A 22,440-nucleotide genomic window follows, 5' to 3' on the forward strand; every position below is an offset into this window, starting at 1 on the left:
GACTTCAGAGTCCTTCACGAGGAAGGATTGCCAACACAAATGTTTATGATGTCACACGAGCCACACTATCACTCCAGCCATCGCTCTGAACAAACAGTCCCAAAAGGTGAAAGGCCACTACAGTCTATAGAAAGCAACGGATTAAAAAACTTGTCTGTGTATACATATTTTTATATATATGTACACACACATCTCATTAGAATTAAGACACACTGAAAAGATGGGGAGAGGGGAAATAACAGTGGTAATCAACTAAATGCTTTTCTTGATTTGGTGTTAACAAATGAAAACCCAGTGAGCATTTTTCTGCAATTAATATAAACTCTTAAAACAGACTTCACACTCTAACTGGAAATTTTACCTGTGCTTATCTGAAACTGCCTTTCTTTGATTCTTCTTCTACTTATTTTACAAGCCCTTCATGTTCATATCACATACTGTGACCAAAGCATATCTGTTATCAATATATGGAAATCTCCTCCAAGGCACCAATAAATTTTTGCATTCAAACTTTTGCTTTTAGAGCCAGGGAACTCTGTCATCCCTTAAAATCTGAGATAGCATCTCCATAGATTCAAACTCATGGACGGATCTCTCTGGCTCAGCAAACAAACATCCACCTCCCCAAAACAAGCAAACAAAACCAAAACAAAAGAAAGAAACAAAAAAAAAATCACCAGACGCTGTTGAATCTGGTTGAAGGGAGAGAAGTGAGATGAGCTAAGGCAAAGATATATCACCAGACAAAACAGTAGTGTTTCTTGGGTGCCAGTCACAGTCTGAAACAAATCTAATGAACCTTTCTTACATGTGGAAGCAGAATCAAGTGTCCAAAGCCCACCCTTAACTTCTTTGGCTTGTCTTTCAGGAGTTTCAGATTTGCTGGGCTAGAAGATAGGGAATGACACCGGAATAACCAGCTTGTTGATGTAAACGTTCCTAGATCAAAAAGGAACATGTGACCATTCAGAAGAGTGGGACTAAGGAAGCTATTAACTCAGAGCATATGAACATCAATATAATGACATTTCTCTTAAGTTTGCTTTTTATCAAATAAACACTTGGAAAAAAAACCCTACATACATCTAAGAAGTTAGATATCTAAAATTTCATTAAAAACATCTGAGATTACAAATTCAAGCATTCAAAAGATAGCATAGGACATAATTATGCTTAGAAACACTGATTCACTGTTTTAGATAGCAATCCATAAGATCACAGGAAAGATAGGAAGCAACTTTCTGGGCTATCAAGTTTCTGCCTCAAGTTCTCATCTCCTTAACCTGCTATTATGAATGATTAAGACAATCTGATCGTTACTTTTATCTCAGTTCTAAAAACCTTAACCAAATAAAAGACCCAGAGGCCCCTAGGCCAAGTTCTCATGAGTACAATGGATAACTGTAAAGGAAGCTGTTTTGTCACCGCTCCCACCAGCTGAGGATTTTTTGGGACGGGTTTAAGTGCATATCAGTAAATTTTGCAATACACTGACTTCAGTTTAAAAATCAACATTTTCCTCAGCATCATGTTCCACTTTCATTTGAGAAGAGACAGACAGCAAATCAGAACATGAAATAAGCACATATATTTGCAGCCGCAAATTCTCTTCCATTAAGGAGTTGTACTAATTCATGGCCAAGAATTTTATCATTTTTGATCACAGATCAGTTGCAGTTTCCAAAAGAATAACAAAATCTAAAGATCTAAATATGACAGCATGTCCAAGCATGAACACAGAATGTAAAATTCTGGGTTTCCAAAAAGTCTGCTCGAGTGGCAGATCACAGCCTAAATCAGGAAACCTTAAGGTTAATCTTAAGGATCTTCTCTCTTGTCTATGTATAATACAAAAGGAAAAGAGAATTCTAGATCCGGGGTGATAGCCACTAAAATATTGGAATGAAAAACATTGAATCTATGCCTCAGTCACTGCTATTCACAAGTATATACCATCCATCAACCCTGAATAATAACATCACGTGTTTTAGGCCTAGATTTCCACACCACACACAGCAGAAGACAAAGCTGAAATAAAGATTGGACAGACTTAAGAGGAAGGAGATAGACAATCTATCTTCGCTGCTTTGCTTAAGAATGTTCAAGAACCCTCCAAGAAACATTTGGGTTTGCCATCTCCCTGTCTCACCACATCACATGTATCCGGAAAGCTAGGTTTAGATGTCCCAAATTTCAGTTAAGCCCTGGTGCCTAGTATTTCCTATTAGCTGGCTCTGACTCCAAAGGTGCCTTGCCAAGAGGAAACAACATGCTTGAATCCTCAAGCGGAATTTAAACTGGAATATGTGCTTTAGTGCTGGCACCCTGTCCATCTAATTGTTGCACTATTATCCCATGCTCCTCTATTACACCTCTTGACACAAACACAGCAAGCGTAGTAACAATTAGCATTTCATATTCTGCAACCCAGAAGTCAGTTTTCAATATCAATATGGCACAGACAATATTTCTCTTTGCCACTGAACAGATTTCTCAGTACAACGAGGCACATACACAGCCAGTGGTGCCCAAAATAATCAAATTGTACACACTTATTGGTATACCTGCCTGCTTTTGGACAGCACTAAATGTGTTTGCTTCTCGACAAGTCAGAGGAAAAAAGAATGCTCTGCAGCTCTGAGCAGAAGTCTTGTACTGGAAAGGGTAGGGCTCCGCTTCCAGCCTTACCCCCTTTTAACTTCTGAATCTCTAGCAGAGTCTTCCTCACAGTTCCGTTTCTCACAGGCACATGGGAAGTACAGCATTAAATCCTTTAATAGAAGATGTTTATTCATCTGCAGTTTTGTGTAATCAGTAGACAATTAGGACTGCATTTAAGAATGGTACTTGCATATGAATTAAGCTGGTCTTTAAAAAAGACGAAACCTCAGTAATGGCATATGAATTATGTTGCAACATTTCACCTCGTACTGAATTCAGAATCAGCAGAAATGCAGCAAATTTCAGGGAACTGTTGTAATAAATAAATTTTCAGAACTGTCTTAATAAATAACACATACTAACTAGTCCACGGCTTCTCTGAGAATAGGTACATAGCAGCAAAAACATAGCCATTAGATATGACAAGAGTAAGCTTTACCAGCTAATGCTCATCATCCTTAGCTGTAAAACTTCAAGTTGCCGATTTATTTCAACTGGTCTTATCACACTTCTAACCGGCCAGAGCTCCACGCTGAACAAACTCCCATTTATGTTCACGAGAACAACACTGGCTTAGGCTGCACAGGGACTTTATTATCTCTTCCTGCTGAGCCAGCACTGAGCTCCACGCCACAGCTAAAGCTAGCGGCGAGTCAATCTAGGCTTCAGAGATACCATGTAAAGCACCTATATGCCTGTGCACCTCTAGAACAGAGTTGAAGCACCAAGTTCCAGTTTGAATATTGGAAGGCATGCATTTGTAAGGCACAAGTATTTATCTGTTGATCAAGATCACTGCTCAAGTACTTACAAATAAAAAGAAAATTTTTGCAAAACTTGGCACACATTTACAAGTTAGGAAAGCAGAAGAAAGATTAAATCAAAAGTCAAGCAATGGTTACAGAGAGACATGCCTGCCTGTGGAGACATCAGAAAATATTATTAAACATGCAGAAAGAACAGTGTCACATGTAACTCAGGCTGCAGACTGTGCTGTCAGAGTCAAATGAAGAATTCCACCCCTCTAGGCTACAAAATAATAATTTGAGCATGTATATACGTACACACACAATATGTATATATGTATAAAGACATATGTATATGTGTGTGTGTACACACATCTATAAAAACACGCTACAAGGTCTCAGGTCACATTTCAAGCAGCACAACCAACATTAGCTTTGAATTACTTTCTTTAAAATAGGAAAGAGTATGGTTAGCTGTTAAAAAAAAAAGGCAGCTCTGCAGATTTGTGTATGGGAACACACACTCCCCCACACTAATGGTTCAGCTGAAACGATCAACAGGTTACCCTGGGAGGACTGAGCACTCTCAATTCACGTTGAAGTCAATGGAGGCAGGGAGGAGATTATCAGTAATCGCTACAAAAAGAACGTAAGAAAAAATAGCATTTTTAACAACCTTGACTTGTACAACATACATTTTAAAACATCACTGAACAACCTCTGGAAGAAGTTAAAGGTATTTATTGTCTCACACGAGCAAGATGCAGAGCTATGTCTCAGCACAGGTATTCCTGGAACAATCCCACTGGCAGACTCAAACTAAAACTCCAGCCACAAATAAAACATCTTATCAGTTATCTTGCAATTATGAATGCACCCAAACACACTGACGTTCTTTATCAACACAAAAGGCAGCGATCAGACCTTGTCAAGAGTAGCCTGTGGTTAGCATCACCAGTGAAACTGAAGAGAAATGCGCCGGAGAAATCTACCAGCATGCAGCACTTTTTTGCCACTCATCCAGCAAGGTTCAGGGGAAGGATTTTTGTATTACCAATATAGGAAGAGCCCTGTCTGCACCTGGTGGGGGGTGTGTGTGTGTGAGCATGTGGTGGAAATGAAGCAGCATAGTCTACTCTGCAAGGAAACCCAAGGTAGATCCGTTAGCTGGTGAGCTCTAACAGGCTACAATCAGAAAGAGATGGGGGTGAGAGAAAGAAAGAATCTTATAATAAAAGCACTTGAAGCTGCATTAAGAAAGGCAAGGGTAGACAGCACATAAGAAAAGGTTGTGTAATCCTTTTTAATCCACACTTCTGCACAGAGGTCTGTACCTTTCTACAGCTGTCATTTCAATTGAGATTTAATACATGAACATAGACAAGGTTTCACAAGCTTTATTCTGCAGGCAACAAAAAGCTTGGGCGAGCATATCTAGATTACTGCTCACTGAAGTGGAGAAAAAATTGCTCAGATGTAGCTTCTAAGCCCTTTCCGAGTACCTTCATCCGTTGCTGGTCAGCAAACATAAATGCTCCTGCGGGTGCCTTTGCAGACTGCCACCTGAGAGGCTTCACTGCCACCACCGGGCAGGCAGCCTGCCACTCCGGCCTCTTCAGCAGTCCCACATTCTCATTTTAAGGTAAATTTGGGGTGTACATTTTTGCTAAGGATCAATATTTTTATGTAATGTGAGTAACAAAACATATGTTCTGCTTATCCTCTATGACATTAAACACAAACATACATTGGTTTATTTAAAACTGTATAGCAAAAGTAAGTGTAAGAAACTAGCAGAAGTATCTGTACTCGATGGTGAGGAACAACTTAGGTTACTGCTGGTGCCGTGGCTGCAAAAAAAAAAAAAAACAAAGCCAGTTTTTCTAACCCTCAACCTGCTTGGCGTAAGAAACCTGCAAACTTCAATAAATAATAAATACAAATGTCTAAGGATTTTAGAAATAGCTTCATTCATACCTTGTGAGACACATGTTCCATAATCAGTGTGTATTTCTAACACATCCAGACTTCCACCTAGCAGTTTAAAACTAAAGGGTTGCGTTCTGGGGTGGTTTTGGTTTAGAGTTGGTTTGGGGTGGGGGTGTTGTCTTTTTTCCAGATTCCCTTCTATTTTCCCATTTTTAGGAAAATACCTATTCAGTACTCCTCAGTCAGATCTATTTTTACATTCTTTCCAGTTTCTTCTTATATGACAATCAGAGGTTTGGGTTATCTGTAGACCCCGACCATTCATTTTGGATGACAAAACCTCAATATTGCACTCCATACCAGGACTCCACTAACCTAATTTCACTGTAATACTCCACATGCACAGAGACCTTCTGGGTGACCAGCACTGCCAGCTGAGACAGAGTCTTTTTCCTGACAGGTTCCAAAATTAAAAATTTAATTTCACCAACCAAACTCTTATAACCAGTATCTTTCCTGCTGCGCGTATTTTACCCTTCATTCAGCAACCCTTAACGTAGCGTTAGGAAGCCATCCTGTTCCCTCCTATGTTCAAGTGTAACGAAGGACCATTTGTTTCATCAGCATGTTCTGCCATTCCACTCTTCATGTGGTGCTTCCCATTTTATTTATAAGCAGTTATATGCGTGAATAGGGTCATGAGGTGCCACAATACATAAAGCAGTGGTCATTTAGCCTATTTTTCTGGATTCTCAGCAGATCTGGAGGCAGCTTCTTCTTTGTACCCAGATCTCCAATTACACTCGCAATTGGCTTTTCGAAGGCCAAAACTTACTACTGCTCTCCTTCCAATTATTTCTTTGTTAGCACACCCAAAGAGCTCAGATCAGAGAAGCAGAGCCTTCATTTACCGCAGGTTTGTTGATCTGCCCCTACCTCCTCACGCTTACCCAGGTGTTCAGCTACCGGCAAAACGCAGCTGTAATCGCAGTGGATTGATAGCAAAACGTTAAAAACCAAACGAAATCTACACACACACAAAAAAAAAAAACCACCAAACACCAAACCAGAGACTCGGTTAAGTACCACGGACAGATTTTGCTTATTATGTTTTTAACTGATTTGGCAGGCTGGCTCAGGAGGCGGGTGCCGGCGCAGAACCGGGGCTCTCGTGCCCTCTAGGGGTCCGGTCCCGCCAGCGCCGGACCCGGACCCGGACCCCCTCCGGGGGCTGCCCTCACCCACCCCGGCCCCGGCCCCGGCCCCGGCCGGCGAGGGGACGGGTGCCCAGCGCTACTGCACCACGGTAATGATGATGAGGGTAATAGGCTTGTAACAATTACATACACCCACACAGAGGGAGAAGAAAAGAAGCTCGAACTCTTCATTAAAAGGAAAAGCTTGATAAAGAGGTAGAGCAGTTCTTCCTCTCACAATCTCATTACGTCTCCAAAGACAGCTCAGAAAGAAAAACACTGATATTCCCCACAAGTTAAAACTTGGACAGACATCACATTTCATTTTTTTTTCTTATTTCTCAAATCATTACCCTGATGCAAAGAATTCCCGATGCTACCACTGTACTTGTAGCAGGGCTTAGAGCCAACAAAGTTGGAGGGGAAAAAAAAAAAAACCCCAAAACCAACAACAAACCAAAAACCTGAAGAACTACGTAGTCCAAAGGAGAGGCATGTATTTCCAAGTGAGGAAAGGGTTTGGTAATTCATCGAAAAACTTCTTTCCAAAACAAGCAGAGAAGAATGCGCACAAAGAAAAACCCGACTTCCGCTTTGTTATCTGAATCTTTAAATTTATTTCCTTCTCCATCAAGCCGTATCCTATAAGCTGTACATCTCCCGTTAGATTAGTCAAGTAAATCACAGCAACAGGCTCAAAACTCCAGTTGCGGCAGCGTTCTTTTTATTCTCAAACCATGTAGGATGCAGTCAGCTCACCCCCATTTCAAGCCCTGTTGTTTGCAGGCACCAGAATCCAGCAGCCTTTCCAGTTCCAGGGTGGGATTTTTTTTTTTTTTTTGATTTGCAAAATACAGCTATGTCTCAGTCTCTTGCAAAAAAGAATTGGAACGCAAGCACAGTAACAGCAGATCCGGACAAATTCATACAAATGTCGCAGTTAACATCCAAAACATCATGTGTCACTGTTTTTCCCCTCCAACCCCCAACAAGCTTCTCAAAACACATTTCATACACAGGGTCACTGTTCTGGCTGTTTATTTAATTAACATGACAACCCAGCGTACACAGGATTTCTTTCAGTTCCCCAGCCTTGCATTTTCACACTTCAGGCAGAAAGAGCAGAAAGTCACTACTGTATTTTACTTTTTTTGCCAATATGCCATAATATGCATTTCTTGATTTAACCAATTGACAAAAATAGATTCTAAACCAATCATGAGAGTTTCAGCAGCAGTTTTTACATTTTTGTGAGGTTGGAAAAAAAAAAGGAAAAAAACCCAAAGTAGAGCGGGTTTGCGTAAATGAAGCCATGCAAAAGAAAATAAAGTATTACGTCTGGAATCCCTGGGTGATTTTTCCTGGAGCCTTACTTAAATATTTAACACAGTTGTGTTTCAGCAAGTCACCAGATGACATAACTCCTCAGTATTCCTCGGTTTGTAGTGACCTAAATGGTAATGCCAGCAAATCTTATCAGAGTAATTACCACTCAATAATGCTTATTAGCAGAAGGTGGTATACAGTACATGGCACTGCATGCCTAATAGGAGACCATAACTTTGACATCATAAAGTTCAATATTTAATCTGCCTCCTTCTCTCCAAAATTTTAAATCTCTCTGTGCTGCACTTAGATCTCTCTTGTTTTCAGGCCAGAGGGCAGGATACATAATATTAAAAATTGGTTATAAGATAAGGGTACATCTACCCTTTTTTTTTAAGGACTGAATGATAGAAAGACAGGAAAGGGGGAGGGAAGCAATGTATTCCTGGCATTTACAAAGCTCTCACTGTCAAACAATGAGAAGAACAAATAAAGCCTTAATTTTCCCTTGAAAAAAACCCAACAAATACATTTATTTTTCTCCTCAGTTTCTTAGATCTTATCGCCGAAGAGATATCTTTGACTATGTGAACTGTTACAGCATTGTCTTCTCAGCTCCACGGACAAGCAGCGATAACGATGGTCCCAGCTCACAATTTTCCCAGGCTACAGACTGGGAATAGGCAGAGTCACATCCAGAACCCCACATAAAATAGTCAAATCAAGCAAAAACCCCTCTGCTGCCACTGGAGGAAGACAGAGGAGCCTGGCACCAAAGTTACTTATCTGAAAAAAATAACTTCTTCAAAGGAAAAACGGGCAGGGAAAGATGTGGCTGCACAAAACAGCTACCAAGTCTCAAACCAATTAAAAGTAAGTGACAGACCCCCAGGTGTCCCTCAGTGAGGCAAGCAGCTTTCTACTTCTCCAGCTGCCCAGAAACAGGAAAAGAGCAAGGAGAAAGGAGGAGGGAAAATGGGTAGAAACCCTCCCTGAGCCAGAGGACACGGATGGGAGTTTGCACATGGAGCTCCTGGCCTCACAGCTGGAGACATCAGAACTGCAGGAGAAACTCACTCCTCCGTCCTGGTGCTACCCACCACCAACGCTGAGGATCGGGGCTTTCCAGCAGGGGAAGCACCTTGCTAGAGCCTTCTCACACGGGGTTGTGTCACCCACTGGTTTGGGAACTAAGAAGTACTTCACATCCTGATGTATGCTGTACCTGTGTCAGTCTTCTGATGAAGGAAAAAAAAAAAAAATCTAAAAAGGCTAAGTAAATTGAACTACTTGCAGCAGCTGCTCTAGCTCATTTAACACACACTTGTAATAAATCCAAGTTAGCTGAAAGCTTCCCATTCCACCCAAACAAAACAAACAACAAGCAAGGCTTAAAAGCAAAATCGGGAGTCTTTGGCACGGTTTAAAATTGTCCAGCTACTATCTCCTGTGGAGTGTTTTACCCAGCAAGGTGAAATCATCCCTTTGGACTCTTGTATGTCAAGATTAACACACACCAGATCAGAGGCACAAGTTCCAAAAGACACTGGCCACATAGTATTTTAATGGAAAACACCAAGACACAGAACACATTTCTGCCCCCCACCTCACTTTTAGGAAAAACTAAAATGCATGCAAAAAATGTGAAGAACAAACTCCAAAAGCCATCATCCTGGAGGTACCTGAGCATTTACCACGGGGTTGGGGGGGGAAGCATTTGTTCGTTCATTCACTGTCTTATCCATCCGTTCACAATTTCTCTCTGCAGCCTCTCTCAAATCTGGGTGAGCGAGCCCTCAAGGAGCTGAGCATCCTCAGCTGGCATTGATGAAATCACAGGCAGACAACAGTTCTCAGCTGGGAGCAGGATCAGGCTATTACAAAGCACACATTTCTCAATGAGATCTACACGCACGCCAAACTGGAAGCTTTTAACCCGAAGAGTTCACCAAAGTTGAGAAAGTGAGAGAACATACACAAAAATCAACCACAAAAAAATAGAATTAAATTAAAAACTAGTACAGAGCACTTTTAGCAACAAGAGGTTGTATCTTGGTGCGGTTTGATTTTGGATGGTGGCTTTTTTTTTAATGAAACAGTTTTTCTTTTATTAAAATCCTTTTGGAACTGATAAGCAACTAAGATAAGACGTTTCTACAGAAGGAATAATTCATGCCATATGCATTTCCAGCTACTCCTATTAGCAGCTTAAACAGAAGTATGCTTTTAATTTTAAATATGTTAATACCTCTATCTGTGATGTTAGTTTACAGTTCCTGGTACCGTCCCTTATATCACAGGGCCACGTAAATTCAATTCTGTATTCTAGTAGGGGAAAATTCAGATTATATTTGAGATGCACATGACTTAAAAAAAAAGAAATACATTCAGAACTTCTGACTTTCATAGAAACTCTTATTAATACAAACAGTCAGACAGGGAGGGAAATCACACTCTGGAAAAATAAAAGCTCAATTAAATGCTCAGCAATAGGAAAGGTATCTAAAACTTCACCTAATGTCATTCACCAAATGAAAGCACGCATTTCAAAGCTATAAAGTAGATCCATTTCCTGATGAAAATTATTGGCAGCTCCCAAACGTATTAAAGAACTATCTTTTGGACCAGAAACTTTCAGGGCATGTTTTTTAAAAACAGGGGGTGAGGGAAAGCCTGATTTTGTTTATAAAGCCCTCATCTCTATTTTTAACATGTTATATTTAAAAACTGTCCAAAAGAGAAACATTTACCTATGGTTTCTTTAAGTCTACGGGGAGCTGATTTTTGATATAAACACAAACTTTGTTTGCTCTAAGAGTCCCACTTCTCCCAGCATTTCTTCAAGGTCCTTACAGAGCTTTGTGTCAGCTTTTCCATTTTCCTATCTTGCTAACATTTATTTAAGAGGACAGCTTTTAAGGAGGGAGGTTCACATACACACAGCCACATCGTGCTAAAAAAAAAAGGACAAAAAGTCTCCCCAAACTCGAAAGTAGTCATCCATTTCTAATCACGCAGTGATGCAAGCAATACCAGATCTCACTATTGATTAATAGAGAGCGAGAACAAAAGAAAGAGAAATTTGCCAAAATCCTGCAGCGGGTAAACTGAACAGTCGCCAGCTAACTCCAGTCCAGCTCTGCAGCTTGGAAGCCGGAATTGCTCGGGGCAAAGCTGACCACTGTCCAAGTAACACTCCATTGGCAGGGGGAGAAAAATCTACCTTGTTACCCATCTCCAGTTTGACATTCTGGTGTACATGTATAGATGGCTTGAATTCCCTCCATAAGAAAAGAGAAGGACATGATCACAAACTAGTGAGCCCTGTCTCCGAATGATTACATTTAGAGATGTTAACTGAAAAGCTGCTTTTATTTGAAGTGTGAGAATGAGTGGAAATAGGTTGAAAACCCTACAAATTATTATTATAAGAAACCACCAGAAACGCCTAGCATTGTCAAGTAAGTATAGACAGTTTGAATTTCTTGCCTTAGATACTGTATTTACAAATTATTCTTACACCCTTCTCTCTCTCTCCCTCCCTCAGTTCCTGTTAAAGTCAGAACTGAGTCAGCTTTCTACTTTTTCACACTGTATTTGCCTGGACACCGTGGTAAATATTTATTTTATCTAAACAAAAGTGTTAAATAAATAAGTACATTTGTTGTAAAATAAGCCTCGAGTATATCAGGCTGTCAGGCCCTCTTCTAGAAAATGTCATAACCAACCACAAAGGGATGTAATCAAACCATTTCCAGAAACAAACTAGCCACCCACACCATATGGTTAGATGCCATCACTTGGAAAATACTTAGCTGCTTATCCAGCAAGCAATCTAGGAGAAAACCTTTGGTGTACGGCAATACGCTTCAGCTGACCGCAGTACACAGAGTCATTTTCAGTGCTAATTGAAAAAGAAAGCTTAACACCATTTGTCACTTATTTTCCTCCAGGTTTCCCTTCCCACTGCTCAGCAAGGGTTTCGCTGATTTTCAATACGCTCCGTTACACTCGACCCATTGAGCGATTTTTTTGTGGGGCATTCTTAAAACTCAAGAAAATGCTGCGAACTAAGCTGACCTTTGCCCGTGGCAGGACTCTATACAGCTGTGGGGTGAAGATAATGGTGTTAGCACGTTTCTTTTTCCAGTTTTTTTGAGGTGCATGTTTAAAAGAACACATTGCTGGTAACAGAGTAAGTTTTCACTCATCTTTTCAAGCCACAACCTATTAAATGAAACAAAGTTGGAGAAAAATCGCGTACCGGTTCCCACAGCTGTGGCAGAGCAGGAGCTTACACGCACAGGAACAGCCTTGGGGAAGCAAAGTGCAAAGATGAGCACCGCGCTGTGCGGACCAGCCTCAGAGGACACACTACCGCCCTGATAAGGGACTTCTCCCACCGAGGACAAGCCACTTCGCTCACACACCTTTCAAGCTTAAAGCAAGTTTAATAGGGCTAAGCTACCTGTCTGGGAAACTATAGGTTTGAGAAAGCAAAGCTCCTAAGTGATGCTGGGAAAGCTGAGGGCTGTGCTGGCGGCAGGTTCCCACAGCTCCGAGAGCCAGCCGGGTACCATCCGCCTCAACTTTCTGCCAGGCGTAAGAAAAGCAAGCGCCAGTGGTGGCTGTAAGAGAAAAGAAAATCCCGAGCTGTCTCCCCGTCGCCCGCAGCCGAGGCAAGCCAGTCTGGGGCCGGAGAGCCCCTGCTCCCCCGGGACCCGGTCCCAGCCCCGTCCCGGGTCCGCCGCCCGGGGCTCCCCGCGCCGCGGGGCACCGGGGAAAGCCCGCCCCGTGCTCGGCCACCGGGGAGCGACCGGAGGGGCGCAGCTCCCCTCGCCTCCGCCACCAGCGGGATCCCCACCCGCCACCGGCAAAGTTTGGGGCCCGTGACCCGTGTCCCACACACACACACACACACACACTTCCCCACCCAGCCCCTGCCCTACCTGCTCCCGGGGGATGCAGGGCAGCGAGGTCCGCCGGTGGGTCTTGCTGCTGCCGCCGCCGCCCGACATCTCGGGGGAGATCATGGAGCTGGACCGCCGCCGCCTCCTGAGCACCGGGGCTTCGTCCGCGGCCGGGGGGGCGGCGGGAGGCTCCGCCAGCGGGGCGGCCCGCCGCGGGGGCCAGAGCCGGTCGGCGTAGCCGGCCAGGAGGACGCCCAGCAGCCCCAGCAGGTAGGCCAGGTAGGGCCGCCAGGACGCCGGGACCCTCTCCAAGGCGATGAGGGACGTGGTCCTGGCCGCGCTAGTCACGGCGAGCATGAGGACGCCCTGCCTCAGCTTCAGCACCAGCCATGTCACGGCGGCCAGGCAGCTCAGCACCACCCCCGTGGAGGCGAGGGAGAGCAAGTGATCCTCCCCCGCCGCCAGCGCCGTCTGCGCCACCGCTTCCCCCCCGCAGCAAGCGGCCAGCAGCAGCGCCGCCGTCCGCGCCCGCACGCCGCCGCGCAGCAGGTAGCGGCCCGCGCCGAAGAAGGCGCCGGCCAGGCCCAGGGGCACGGCGCCGGGGGGCAGCCAGCCCCAGCCCCAGCCCCGCGGCCCCGCGGCGCCCTCCGCCGCCAGCTCCCGGCCGCGCTCCCCCCGCGCCAGCCTCACCACCAGGGCCAGCAGCACGGAGAGGGAGCCGGCGCACAGCGCCGAGGAAAGTTTCCGGCGGCGCCAGGTCTCCCGCGGCGGCGGCAGCGCGGCCCGGGAGGCCGCCCCCCACCCGCCGCCGCTGCCCCCGCCCCGCGGGGTGCCGGGCTGCCGCCCCGCCGGCGGGCAGCGCCCGCTGCAGCCCGGGCTCCGCGCCTCGCCGCCGGTCATGGCCTCGACGGGCCTCCGTGCGCACCCCCGGCAGCGCGGGCCGCCGCCCCGGGGCTTATTCCCAGCCGGGCAGGGGCCGGGAGCGACCGACCAAACCCCCCCACCCCCGGGCGGCCGTCAGCGGCGAGCGGCCGGGGAGCAGCGGCGGGGGGCCGGGGGCTTTGCCCGCCGCAGCGCCGGCATTTCCTGCGGAGCGCGGAGCTGGCCCCCCGCTCGCCTCCTCCCCGGGAGCCCAGCGCCGCGCATGAAGGGCTGGGGAGCGCCTCGCCTCCTCCGCGACCACCTCGGACTTGGGGACGGGGGAAGTAGTAAATTAAAATTTCTTGTAAAAGTGCAAGAGAGGGAGAGACGGGGAGAAACCCTAAACAGTGTAAGAAAAGGGAGGGGGGGAGAGGCAGATGTACCACCTCAGATGTGCTGCTTAATTTCTAGGCCATCGCTTCCCTCACACGCGCTCCCAGCGGAGGCAGCGACGGAGGGAGGGGGCGGTGCTGCCCGCTGGAGGCGCCGCGCCCGGCCGCGGTGGTCCCGGCCGTGCCCCGCGGCCGCGGGGAACGAGCCTCCCGGTCGTTGCGGACCGCGGGGAGGGAGAAATGACAAAAGGAAAAGGAGAAGAAAAAAAAAAAAAAAAAAAAACAAACGAAAAAACCAGGCCAGGAAAAAATGGCAAATAAAAGGCCAGCGGAGCCGGGGGCAGAAGTTGCAAAGTCCTGCCGGGAGGGCGAGAGAGAGATCCGCGGGAGGGACTTGAAGGGAGGCTCCTTGGGAAGAGAAAAAGAGGAAGAGAGAGCAGGGACGCCTTTCCCTCTTGAACGCTGCTGGGATAGTCCTTGAGTTTTGCACGGAAGAAAACGAGTGATGTGAGCTTCCCCCAGCCGGGAGAGGAGCCTACCGACAGCCCAGAACCCAAACCCCACCAGACCCACCGCACCAAACACGGGCTGGGGCGGGGGGGGAGCGGCTGGAGGCAGTAACGAAGCGGGAGGATGCCGGGGAGGGGGTCGGTCGGATCGCCGCTTTAAAAACGGCCGGAGCAGCGCCCCGGGAAGGGCTGCGCCGGCCCTGCCCGCCCCCGGCACCGAGCGGAGCGGACGAGGCGCCGCAGCCGCGCCGGGGCGGGGGGGCGCTGCCCCGGGCCCCCCGTGTCGTGGTCCTTCCCCCCGTCACCCGGCGGTGCCACCCGGGCGGCGGAGCTCCCTACCACCGGGCACTGGCGGCCGAGGCATAAATCCGCCTGTCTGGGCGGGGGGGCAATTACGAGGTCGTAAAAAAGTCAGAAAGATGGATGTTTATGAATGATTATTACTATTTTTGTTGTTGCTTTAATGGGAAGCCCGAACTGGTATCCCACAGCCAGCGGGCTACGATCCTCCAAAGCGTTATGAATCTGCAGGCTGTGGCTCCATCCAAACCCCACTGTTTCCTTCCCCTAAATGCAGCGCACCCTCACACCGGAGGGCTCCTCCGCCGGGGAGCTGCTGCGTGCGAGGTGCTGACTGCGGCCCGGGCTCCGGGGCCGCCAAAAATCGCTGACCTACACGAGTGGAATCAGGTGCAGACTAAAAAGCCCGTGCAAGATCACGGCCTTGTTCTTCAGGTCCCACCGAAGGGCATGGAGTAATGTATTTAGCACATAATAATACAAACCACAGAAAAATAAAATCACCAGCTGTGCAGTTACAGAACATTAAGAGTCAGGAAACGAACAGATTAGAAAACAGAATTTCCAAGCCCTCTTCCCCCTTGCACATCCACAAATCACTGATTTGAGACAGATTTATAGCTTTTACATGTTTATTGATGTATCTATCTGGATATCGTGCCTATCATCTAGGATCTGAGTATCTGAAATGGTAGCATTATTGAAGCATGTTTTGGATTTTTACTAGAAATGGGTCGTAAAAACTGAGTATGTTTTTAAGTAATAATTTTCCAGCCTAACTATTATGGAATATGGATTTATTAGTCATTTTTATGTTTGAAGCTTGGTTTGAAAACAACCAAGATATTGTTAGCAAAGTTTGGCTCTGAGCAATGGAAAGCCTCTGGTTTTTTTTAAAGGTTAAGGGTCCAGATTAAGAACAGCTGGAAAGGTTTACAGTTTATTCTGGTGAGACAGCAATCAGCAGGTTGCCATATACACCTAGAAAAACATAGCTGGGTTCCATCTACCCCAGGCATTAACATCCCAGAGGCGGAGTCACAACCCAGGTAGTAATAATCGTATGACTCCTAAATCCTTTTCAGGTTTTTATAAAAATATCTGAGACGCACATCTTATTTAAGTCTAGATGCATCAAAACAGTGCAAAGAGTGCAAAGAAAATGATATTGCGATACTGGATGACAACACATGCAACAGGTGCAGTTCAGATAGATCAGACCTTTGACCAAATCCTTCCTACCAAGTAGGATTCACTTACATCTTAATTTATCTTCACTTTGTTACTTTACTTTACAATCAGATTTACTGATTTCAAAAATGTTGACACTTTAAACACAATCGTAAATATAATTTAAAAAAAAAAGCAGCACTGGAGGACTAAGCACTCCCTACCTTTATTTTTTGCTACACATCCCCTTGAAATGTATATTACTTACAGAGATCAAAGCAGATAATGGTCTCTATTCTTTTAATTCCTGAAGCTAAAACATGAATTATTCAGTTTAGATTAAAAGTAGCAGCATTTTTTTGGCTGGACAGATTCTAGGTTAGTGCAAAGAAACCTGTATTCTTCATAATAGCTGTTATAATAATGGTTTGAGCCTAATAGTAAGGGTTTTCTTTCAAGAGCGTTTCAAACTCATTAAATGATTGAAACACGTCTCTGAGGTCTGCCTGCCTGAATCTCTGAGGTTACCGAAAGCCCAGCTAACAAAGCGGGGTTTCTGGGTGTTAGGCTTCACCGAGGATCAGGGCGCAAGGAATCAGTGGCTGAGCTTCCTTGAAGCTGGCAACTCTAAGCCAGGGACAGCATCTTCCCAGTCTCACATGAAATGGGCTTGACGTCCTCAAGCCATCTGCTAGTGAGGTTTACAGAAGAAAGCCAGATTTTGGTTATTTTTTTCCTGGTATCTTGATTCTGACTTCAGGGAGCTTTTAGATAACACACTGAAAATCAAGACTTGCAAAAACAACAACTAGCACAAATGTGTTAATCTCTAGATTTCCTAGAAGCACAACTCAAGACTTACCAATTCATTCATCTGAGCACCAAGGTTGTATATTGAGCAATACACGGGAAGCTGAACTTTGCTGTGCTCCCTGCCATGTGGGAGATGATAAAATTACTTCTTCATGTGCCTGAATTAAGCAACGTAATTCTCTCTTATTCATCTGCTGATTAACTAAGGGAGTTTTAAGCATTTTGGTTATGAAGATTTTTAACACAAAGGCATCAGTCATGCAATTTTGGCATCTCTGTCAAAATCAATACCAGGTGGGACAATGTGGTGGGTGATGAGCCAAACAGAAAGCAAGTTTCACAGAAGATGAGAAATAGCGATTGATTAGGAGACTTCCCATGCAGAGAAACACAAAAAGAAATTGGGGGGAGGGTGTTGGTTGTAGTTCATTCTTCAGGATATGATTCCACCCACCAGGCTGAGCTGTCTACAGGTGATAGATAGTGCCCTTAAACAGTACATTGAACATATAGTTACAGTTACCTGAAAATCCTGTTTTCCTTCTCTACTAAAGAGAAATTCTGGGAAGGCAGACTCTACCCCTGCAAGTAGTGAACAGCTCAAGACTTCATTGAAGTTCTGGGGATGTAGATTTTTCAGCACTTGCAGAATCGGGGTCCTTTTGATGAACAGACACTTATAATGACACAAAGAGAATTACAACAATGACATACAATAAGGTCACTGTATAAATGTGCTGGAACAATATCAGCCGTTCACCAAAGAAACTGCCACTTGCAGAATATCGTGCTGTAGTGAAAACCTAGCGATACTATTTTCCATTTGGAGAGCAATCTTCCACGGTAACAGTAGAGATTTCTTAGAGACTTCAAAGGAGGCAAACCCACAAAGTTTCATGGTTACCATCACAGAAAGGTCTGGAAAACAGTAAAGGTGAACATTCAATTAGATAAGAAAGTCAAAATAGATATACCTGAAAAAAAGGCATTTTGCTGTGGATGACAACAAGCAGGAGATGAACAAAAAAAAACGGGAGGTTGAAGGAGGTTTTGGACAGCTGGCTGTTCCCCAGGATGTAATTGTCTGTCTCAGAATCACTTTGTCCTTAGTAGTCATGGGCTCTGCTGTCATTTCTTGATAAAGCAACCTATCTTTTCTCCAAAGCTAAATGGTAGATTAGCAGAGAAGATGAAATGCCTTTTATTCATTACTATGTCTGGCAGGTTGTACTTTTATCTAATCCACTCAAGGGACTTTTCATGAAGCATCCATGCAGGACATGTGATTCTCCATCTAAACAGGGAAGCAATGGCTTCTCTGACCATTAAGGAAAGGAGGAAAGATTTCATAACAGAACTGCTTAGCCCAGCTATACAGATCAGGCAATCACTATTTGTTTGGCTTGCCCACACTACCCTATGGTCTCTTCTCATACCGCTGCTGGTTTGCGGTCACAGTAAATGGGCCACAGCTGGCCTGGGAAACCACAATAAACATGCACAGGGCCATATCCCATAACAGGTTACATGGACTGTCCTCCCAAAAGTGAAAGAAGAAAATAGAAGTTCCAAATCATGCAGAAATGCTGTGATGAAGCTGAATTGAGAAGAGGCTTTTCTGGGGGTAAAGAAGCAATAGAGTAAAACAAGCGAATTCCACGTCATGTCGTACTGGAGAGTGCCATGGGGGGAAAGAAAAATACAGTCTCTATGACTTTTTCATCCAGTTTCACCTGTATCGCTTTTGGTCTGTACTAAGGTGGTTATTCATTCATTTTGATAATTTTTGTCTCTTCTTTCTTCCTCGTAATTAAACTTTTCTCACCTTCTTATGACCTTGCACAACTTGTGTGGATAATTCTTTATGAATTTTTATAATTCCACTGAATATTAGTTTAGTGACTAAAGTTAAGTTTGCCTCGTTTGTGAAATACACTGTGACTAAAACCTATACATGATGGTAAAGTTCTAGATTTTATCGACACTCTCCTCTGTTAGGATCTCAAATAATTTTACAAACATTAATGAATAATTCACACCACCTCTGCTTAAGTCGTCTAAATCCTCAGATGTTTAGGTCATGACCAGTAGGTGCCATGACAAATTTATAGATGTCTGTCTACTGGAGCACTTAAAAATATGCTTACTTTTAAACATGAGCATTTTTCTGGCTTCAGTGGCATTTTACAAAGAATATCACATGCAACTCAATTTAAAGTTTTGAAAATGATGAATTCGTCATGTAACTCAGTAAGCATCTAGATTTTTAGGTAGCAAAAGATTTTATCATGTAAGTTGTCTCACTGTTTCAATGATTTTGGTAGTGAATGTGGCATTGAAACATATTTACCATATGAATCAGAATAATTTTTTTATACCATTTTCAGCAAGGAAATAGTAAATAATGTTATTTCGGGGTTGAGAGCAGGCATACTCACACACCCACACTGCATCTGCTTCATGTAATTCACATTTTCAAAGCTTTCGTCATAGTGGGATGACTGAGGTATGTAATGAACAAAAATGAAGTCCTATATTGTGGAAAGCATCCACTTGATGACAAATACCTTCATCAAATTTATTCATTCATGAAAATTTCAACACCTTTCATTGTGGTGTGCTCACAAAGAATTAAGACTACTGTGTTAGGAAAAAAATTGCAATATTGTTTTGGAGTATCGAAGTACTGTGTATTTCTGATACACAGTATCAGAATACTGTGTTCAGTTCTGGGGCCCCTCAGTGTAAGAAGGACAGGGAACTGCTCAGGCAAGGCCAGCGGAGAGCTACCAAGATGATCAGGGGACTGGATCATCTCCCTTATGAGGAAAGGCTGAGAGACTTGGGTTTGTTCAGCCTGGGGAAGAGAAGGCTAAGGGGGGATCTCATCAGTACTTATAAATATCTGAAGGGGAGGTGTCAAGAGGATGGGGTCAGATTATTTTCATTAGCACCCAACGACAGGACAAGGGGCAATGGGGACACATTGGAATACAGGAAGTTCCCCCTCAATATGAGGAAAAACTTCTTTCCTGTGAGGGTGCCAGAGCAGTGAGACAGGCTGCCCAGGGAGGCTGTGGAGTGTCCTTCCCTAGAGATATTCAAACCCTGCCTGGACACAGTCCTGTGCCCCCTGCTCTGGGTGTCCCTGCTCAAGCAGGGGGGTTGGACAAGATGATCTCCAGAGGTCCCTTCCAACCCCTACCATTCTGTGATTCTGTGATATTCATGCATTGTAAAGAGAAGGCTGTGATTCAGGTTTTGCTCAAGTATAGAAGTGAGCTTTTCAGTCTCTGAAAGTCTATTATACTTTCGTTAGAGGCGTTTAAAAAAGTACAGACTTTATATTTCAAAATAAGTATTATTCATAAATGAACGGATTACTTTTAGCTTACTAGAATGGTCATGCCCTAACAAAAGAGTAAAATTCTGATTTTGCGAAGGAAAGGGTGTGACTTGGAGCCTTCTGTAGGGTATCTTTTGCAGCTTCTGTATATTATTTTTTTTGTCCATGTATCTTTTGTTGATACACGTGTATGGAACGTTGTGCTCAGGTGGATTCCCAGGGAAGGTAACGCAACCTGCTTACGAGGTTGGGGTAATGTACTCAGGGATTTCTCTCCTATTTTAAATGCAAACCTCCACCTAGTTTTAACTGCAGGGAAGTCACAGGATGTTCATCACTGATGCATAATTTTAACAGCTATTAAAAACAGAGTGTATTCAATGATGCCCATGAAGGGAAACTAGTTTTCAAAAAGTGATAGCATTTTATCACAACTGAGAGTTCACATTTTGCACAGGTTTTTACTGCAATATTGGACATGATGCTAGTCTACAGAAAGTTAATCATCTGTGCCTTTCCTATGCATATAAACAATACTTTAACAGCATACTCTTCTGCATATACAAACAAGTCATAGAACAAGTAAACCTATGGGAAAATGAGGTATAATGAGGCAGGCAGAAATCCTTCAAAAATACCCCTTCGTTGTGAAGGCCCCGAGTGCAGCCCCTGTCTCCCTGCCCCGGGTTTGAGATGCACTGAACCTCGTCCACACGGGCTGGCTCTCTAAGACGCTGGTGCTGGGTATTGCCTGTTTTGGTCGATACAATAAAAGTATTTTTAGTGGTGTCTTGTTATTTTTGAAAGAAATATTTTATAGTGACATGATCACAAACAGTCGTCTTTTTTTGAAGACGGTAATCAGTATTAATAATATTAGAATGCTTGTCCCAGAAATTTGGTTTGCTAATTTTTGCTAACATTAGATAATTATGCCATAAGTTTCTCTCGCTCGTACATGTAGGTTCAGGAAAAGAATAACTGAAGAAATGCTGTATGTTAGAGTTTTAAGGCTGCCTGAAGTACTGGTTTTGTAGGCAAATACTCAACTCTTTTTAAAAGTAATAATTGCAAGTACTTCGGTTGTTTGATTCAAATCTGAACATGACCCTCTGTTTATTTTATGTATCAAATAGTGTTTAGTTTCCTGATAGCTAGGTTAAGGTTAACTCTTCCACTCTTCCTTTTTTTCTTTTTTTTAATTAACACACAGGTACTCCTAAATATGCATGATTTTAAGTTAACAAACCATTCAACAAATTTAAGTGGATACATAAATATTTGTAGGGTGGGGCCCTACGTCCCATAGGCTTTCATTTCACTGTAGTATCCAGCTAGTTGGCCTGTAAAGACCAAGTATTCTCTTGGACTTTCTCTTAACCTTTTTGGTTTTTTTTCTGATGCTCAAAAGTACTCTGCATAACATTCAGGAAGGTCACAAATTCATCAAACAGGAATGTCAGTGCAGCTGCTGAGCTTGGCTCTTTAACATAACCTGTGTTGTGACAGTCCTGGGAGACAGCCCTGAAAAATCATGTGATATTTACTAATATGCGCTACTCTATTTGGTGCCAGTTCCATTTTGTTTTGTATCCCAGAGCTCCCACTACCAAAAATGTTAGCAAACAACTATTATTTTTAAATAGTTCTGTACATACACTAGGTTTTCTGCTTTTTTTTTCTGGTTTTGTCATTTATAAGCATGTACACAACCTCTTAACAAGGCACCCTAGGAAATGGGACAGAATTTTTCAAAGCATCCTTTCCTAGTAAGACAACCAAAATGCATTTCTGGTTAAATAGCTGAGAAAGAGAAATGTAGGCTGAAAGGAAGTTTTAACTAATGTATTCCAAGCAAAATCACCAAATCTCTCAGAGTAAAGAGATGCTAAGAATGAAAACTTGTCCCACTGATTAGCCAAAAATGTAACTAATTTCATTGAAATAATTCTCACTTGACATTTAATGGGCAGAAAGTTACAGGCTCATTAATGACCTACTAATGACAGTCTCCCTCTGAGTCACATTAGGAAGCTGCTTTTAGAGTGGAAAAAATTGTAAGAGCAAAGTCTTAAAATAACATGCAAGAAGCACAAGGTCTTAAATTGATCAGGGATCAGAATGTTGCAGTTAGATAGGTATCTAAAGATGCAAATAAGTAGGATTTTCAAAGACATTGTTCATTTTAAAATGTCCACATCCAAAAAATTCTTCAGCTACCCCTACAGTCCTCTGCTTCCAATGTTAAACCAGGTGCCTAATGTTTCACTCCTGGGCATGT

General features: G+C 43.9%; 1 protein-coding gene across 2 annotated transcripts in view; it reads right to left on the minus strand.

The window, feature by feature from the left end:
- The window catches only part of PDE3A (phosphodiesterase 3A), a 265,092-nt gene extending 250,554 nt beyond the window's left edge, over positions 1–14,538 (minus strand). The window contains exon 1 of one of the 2 annotated variants that reach the window (XM_075114585.1): positions 12,808–14,538. In XM_075114585.1, the coding sequence (XP_074970686.1) occupies positions 12,808–13,668 (861 nt within the window). In that variant the 5' untranslated portion in view covers positions 13,669–14,538. Of the gene's footprint in view, positions 1–12,122; positions 12,272–12,807 lie in introns of those variants that run through there. The other variant, XM_075114593.1, reaches the window with a different exon arrangement.
- Positions 14,539–22,440: the final 7,902 nt, after the last annotated feature.

This window comes from Phalacrocorax aristotelis, chromosome 1, assembly GCF_949628215.1.
Source record: "Phalacrocorax aristotelis chromosome 1, bGulAri2.1, whole genome shotgun sequence".
Classification (NCBI taxonomy): domain Eukaryota; kingdom Metazoa; phylum Chordata; class Aves; order Suliformes; family Phalacrocoracidae; genus Phalacrocorax; species Phalacrocorax aristotelis.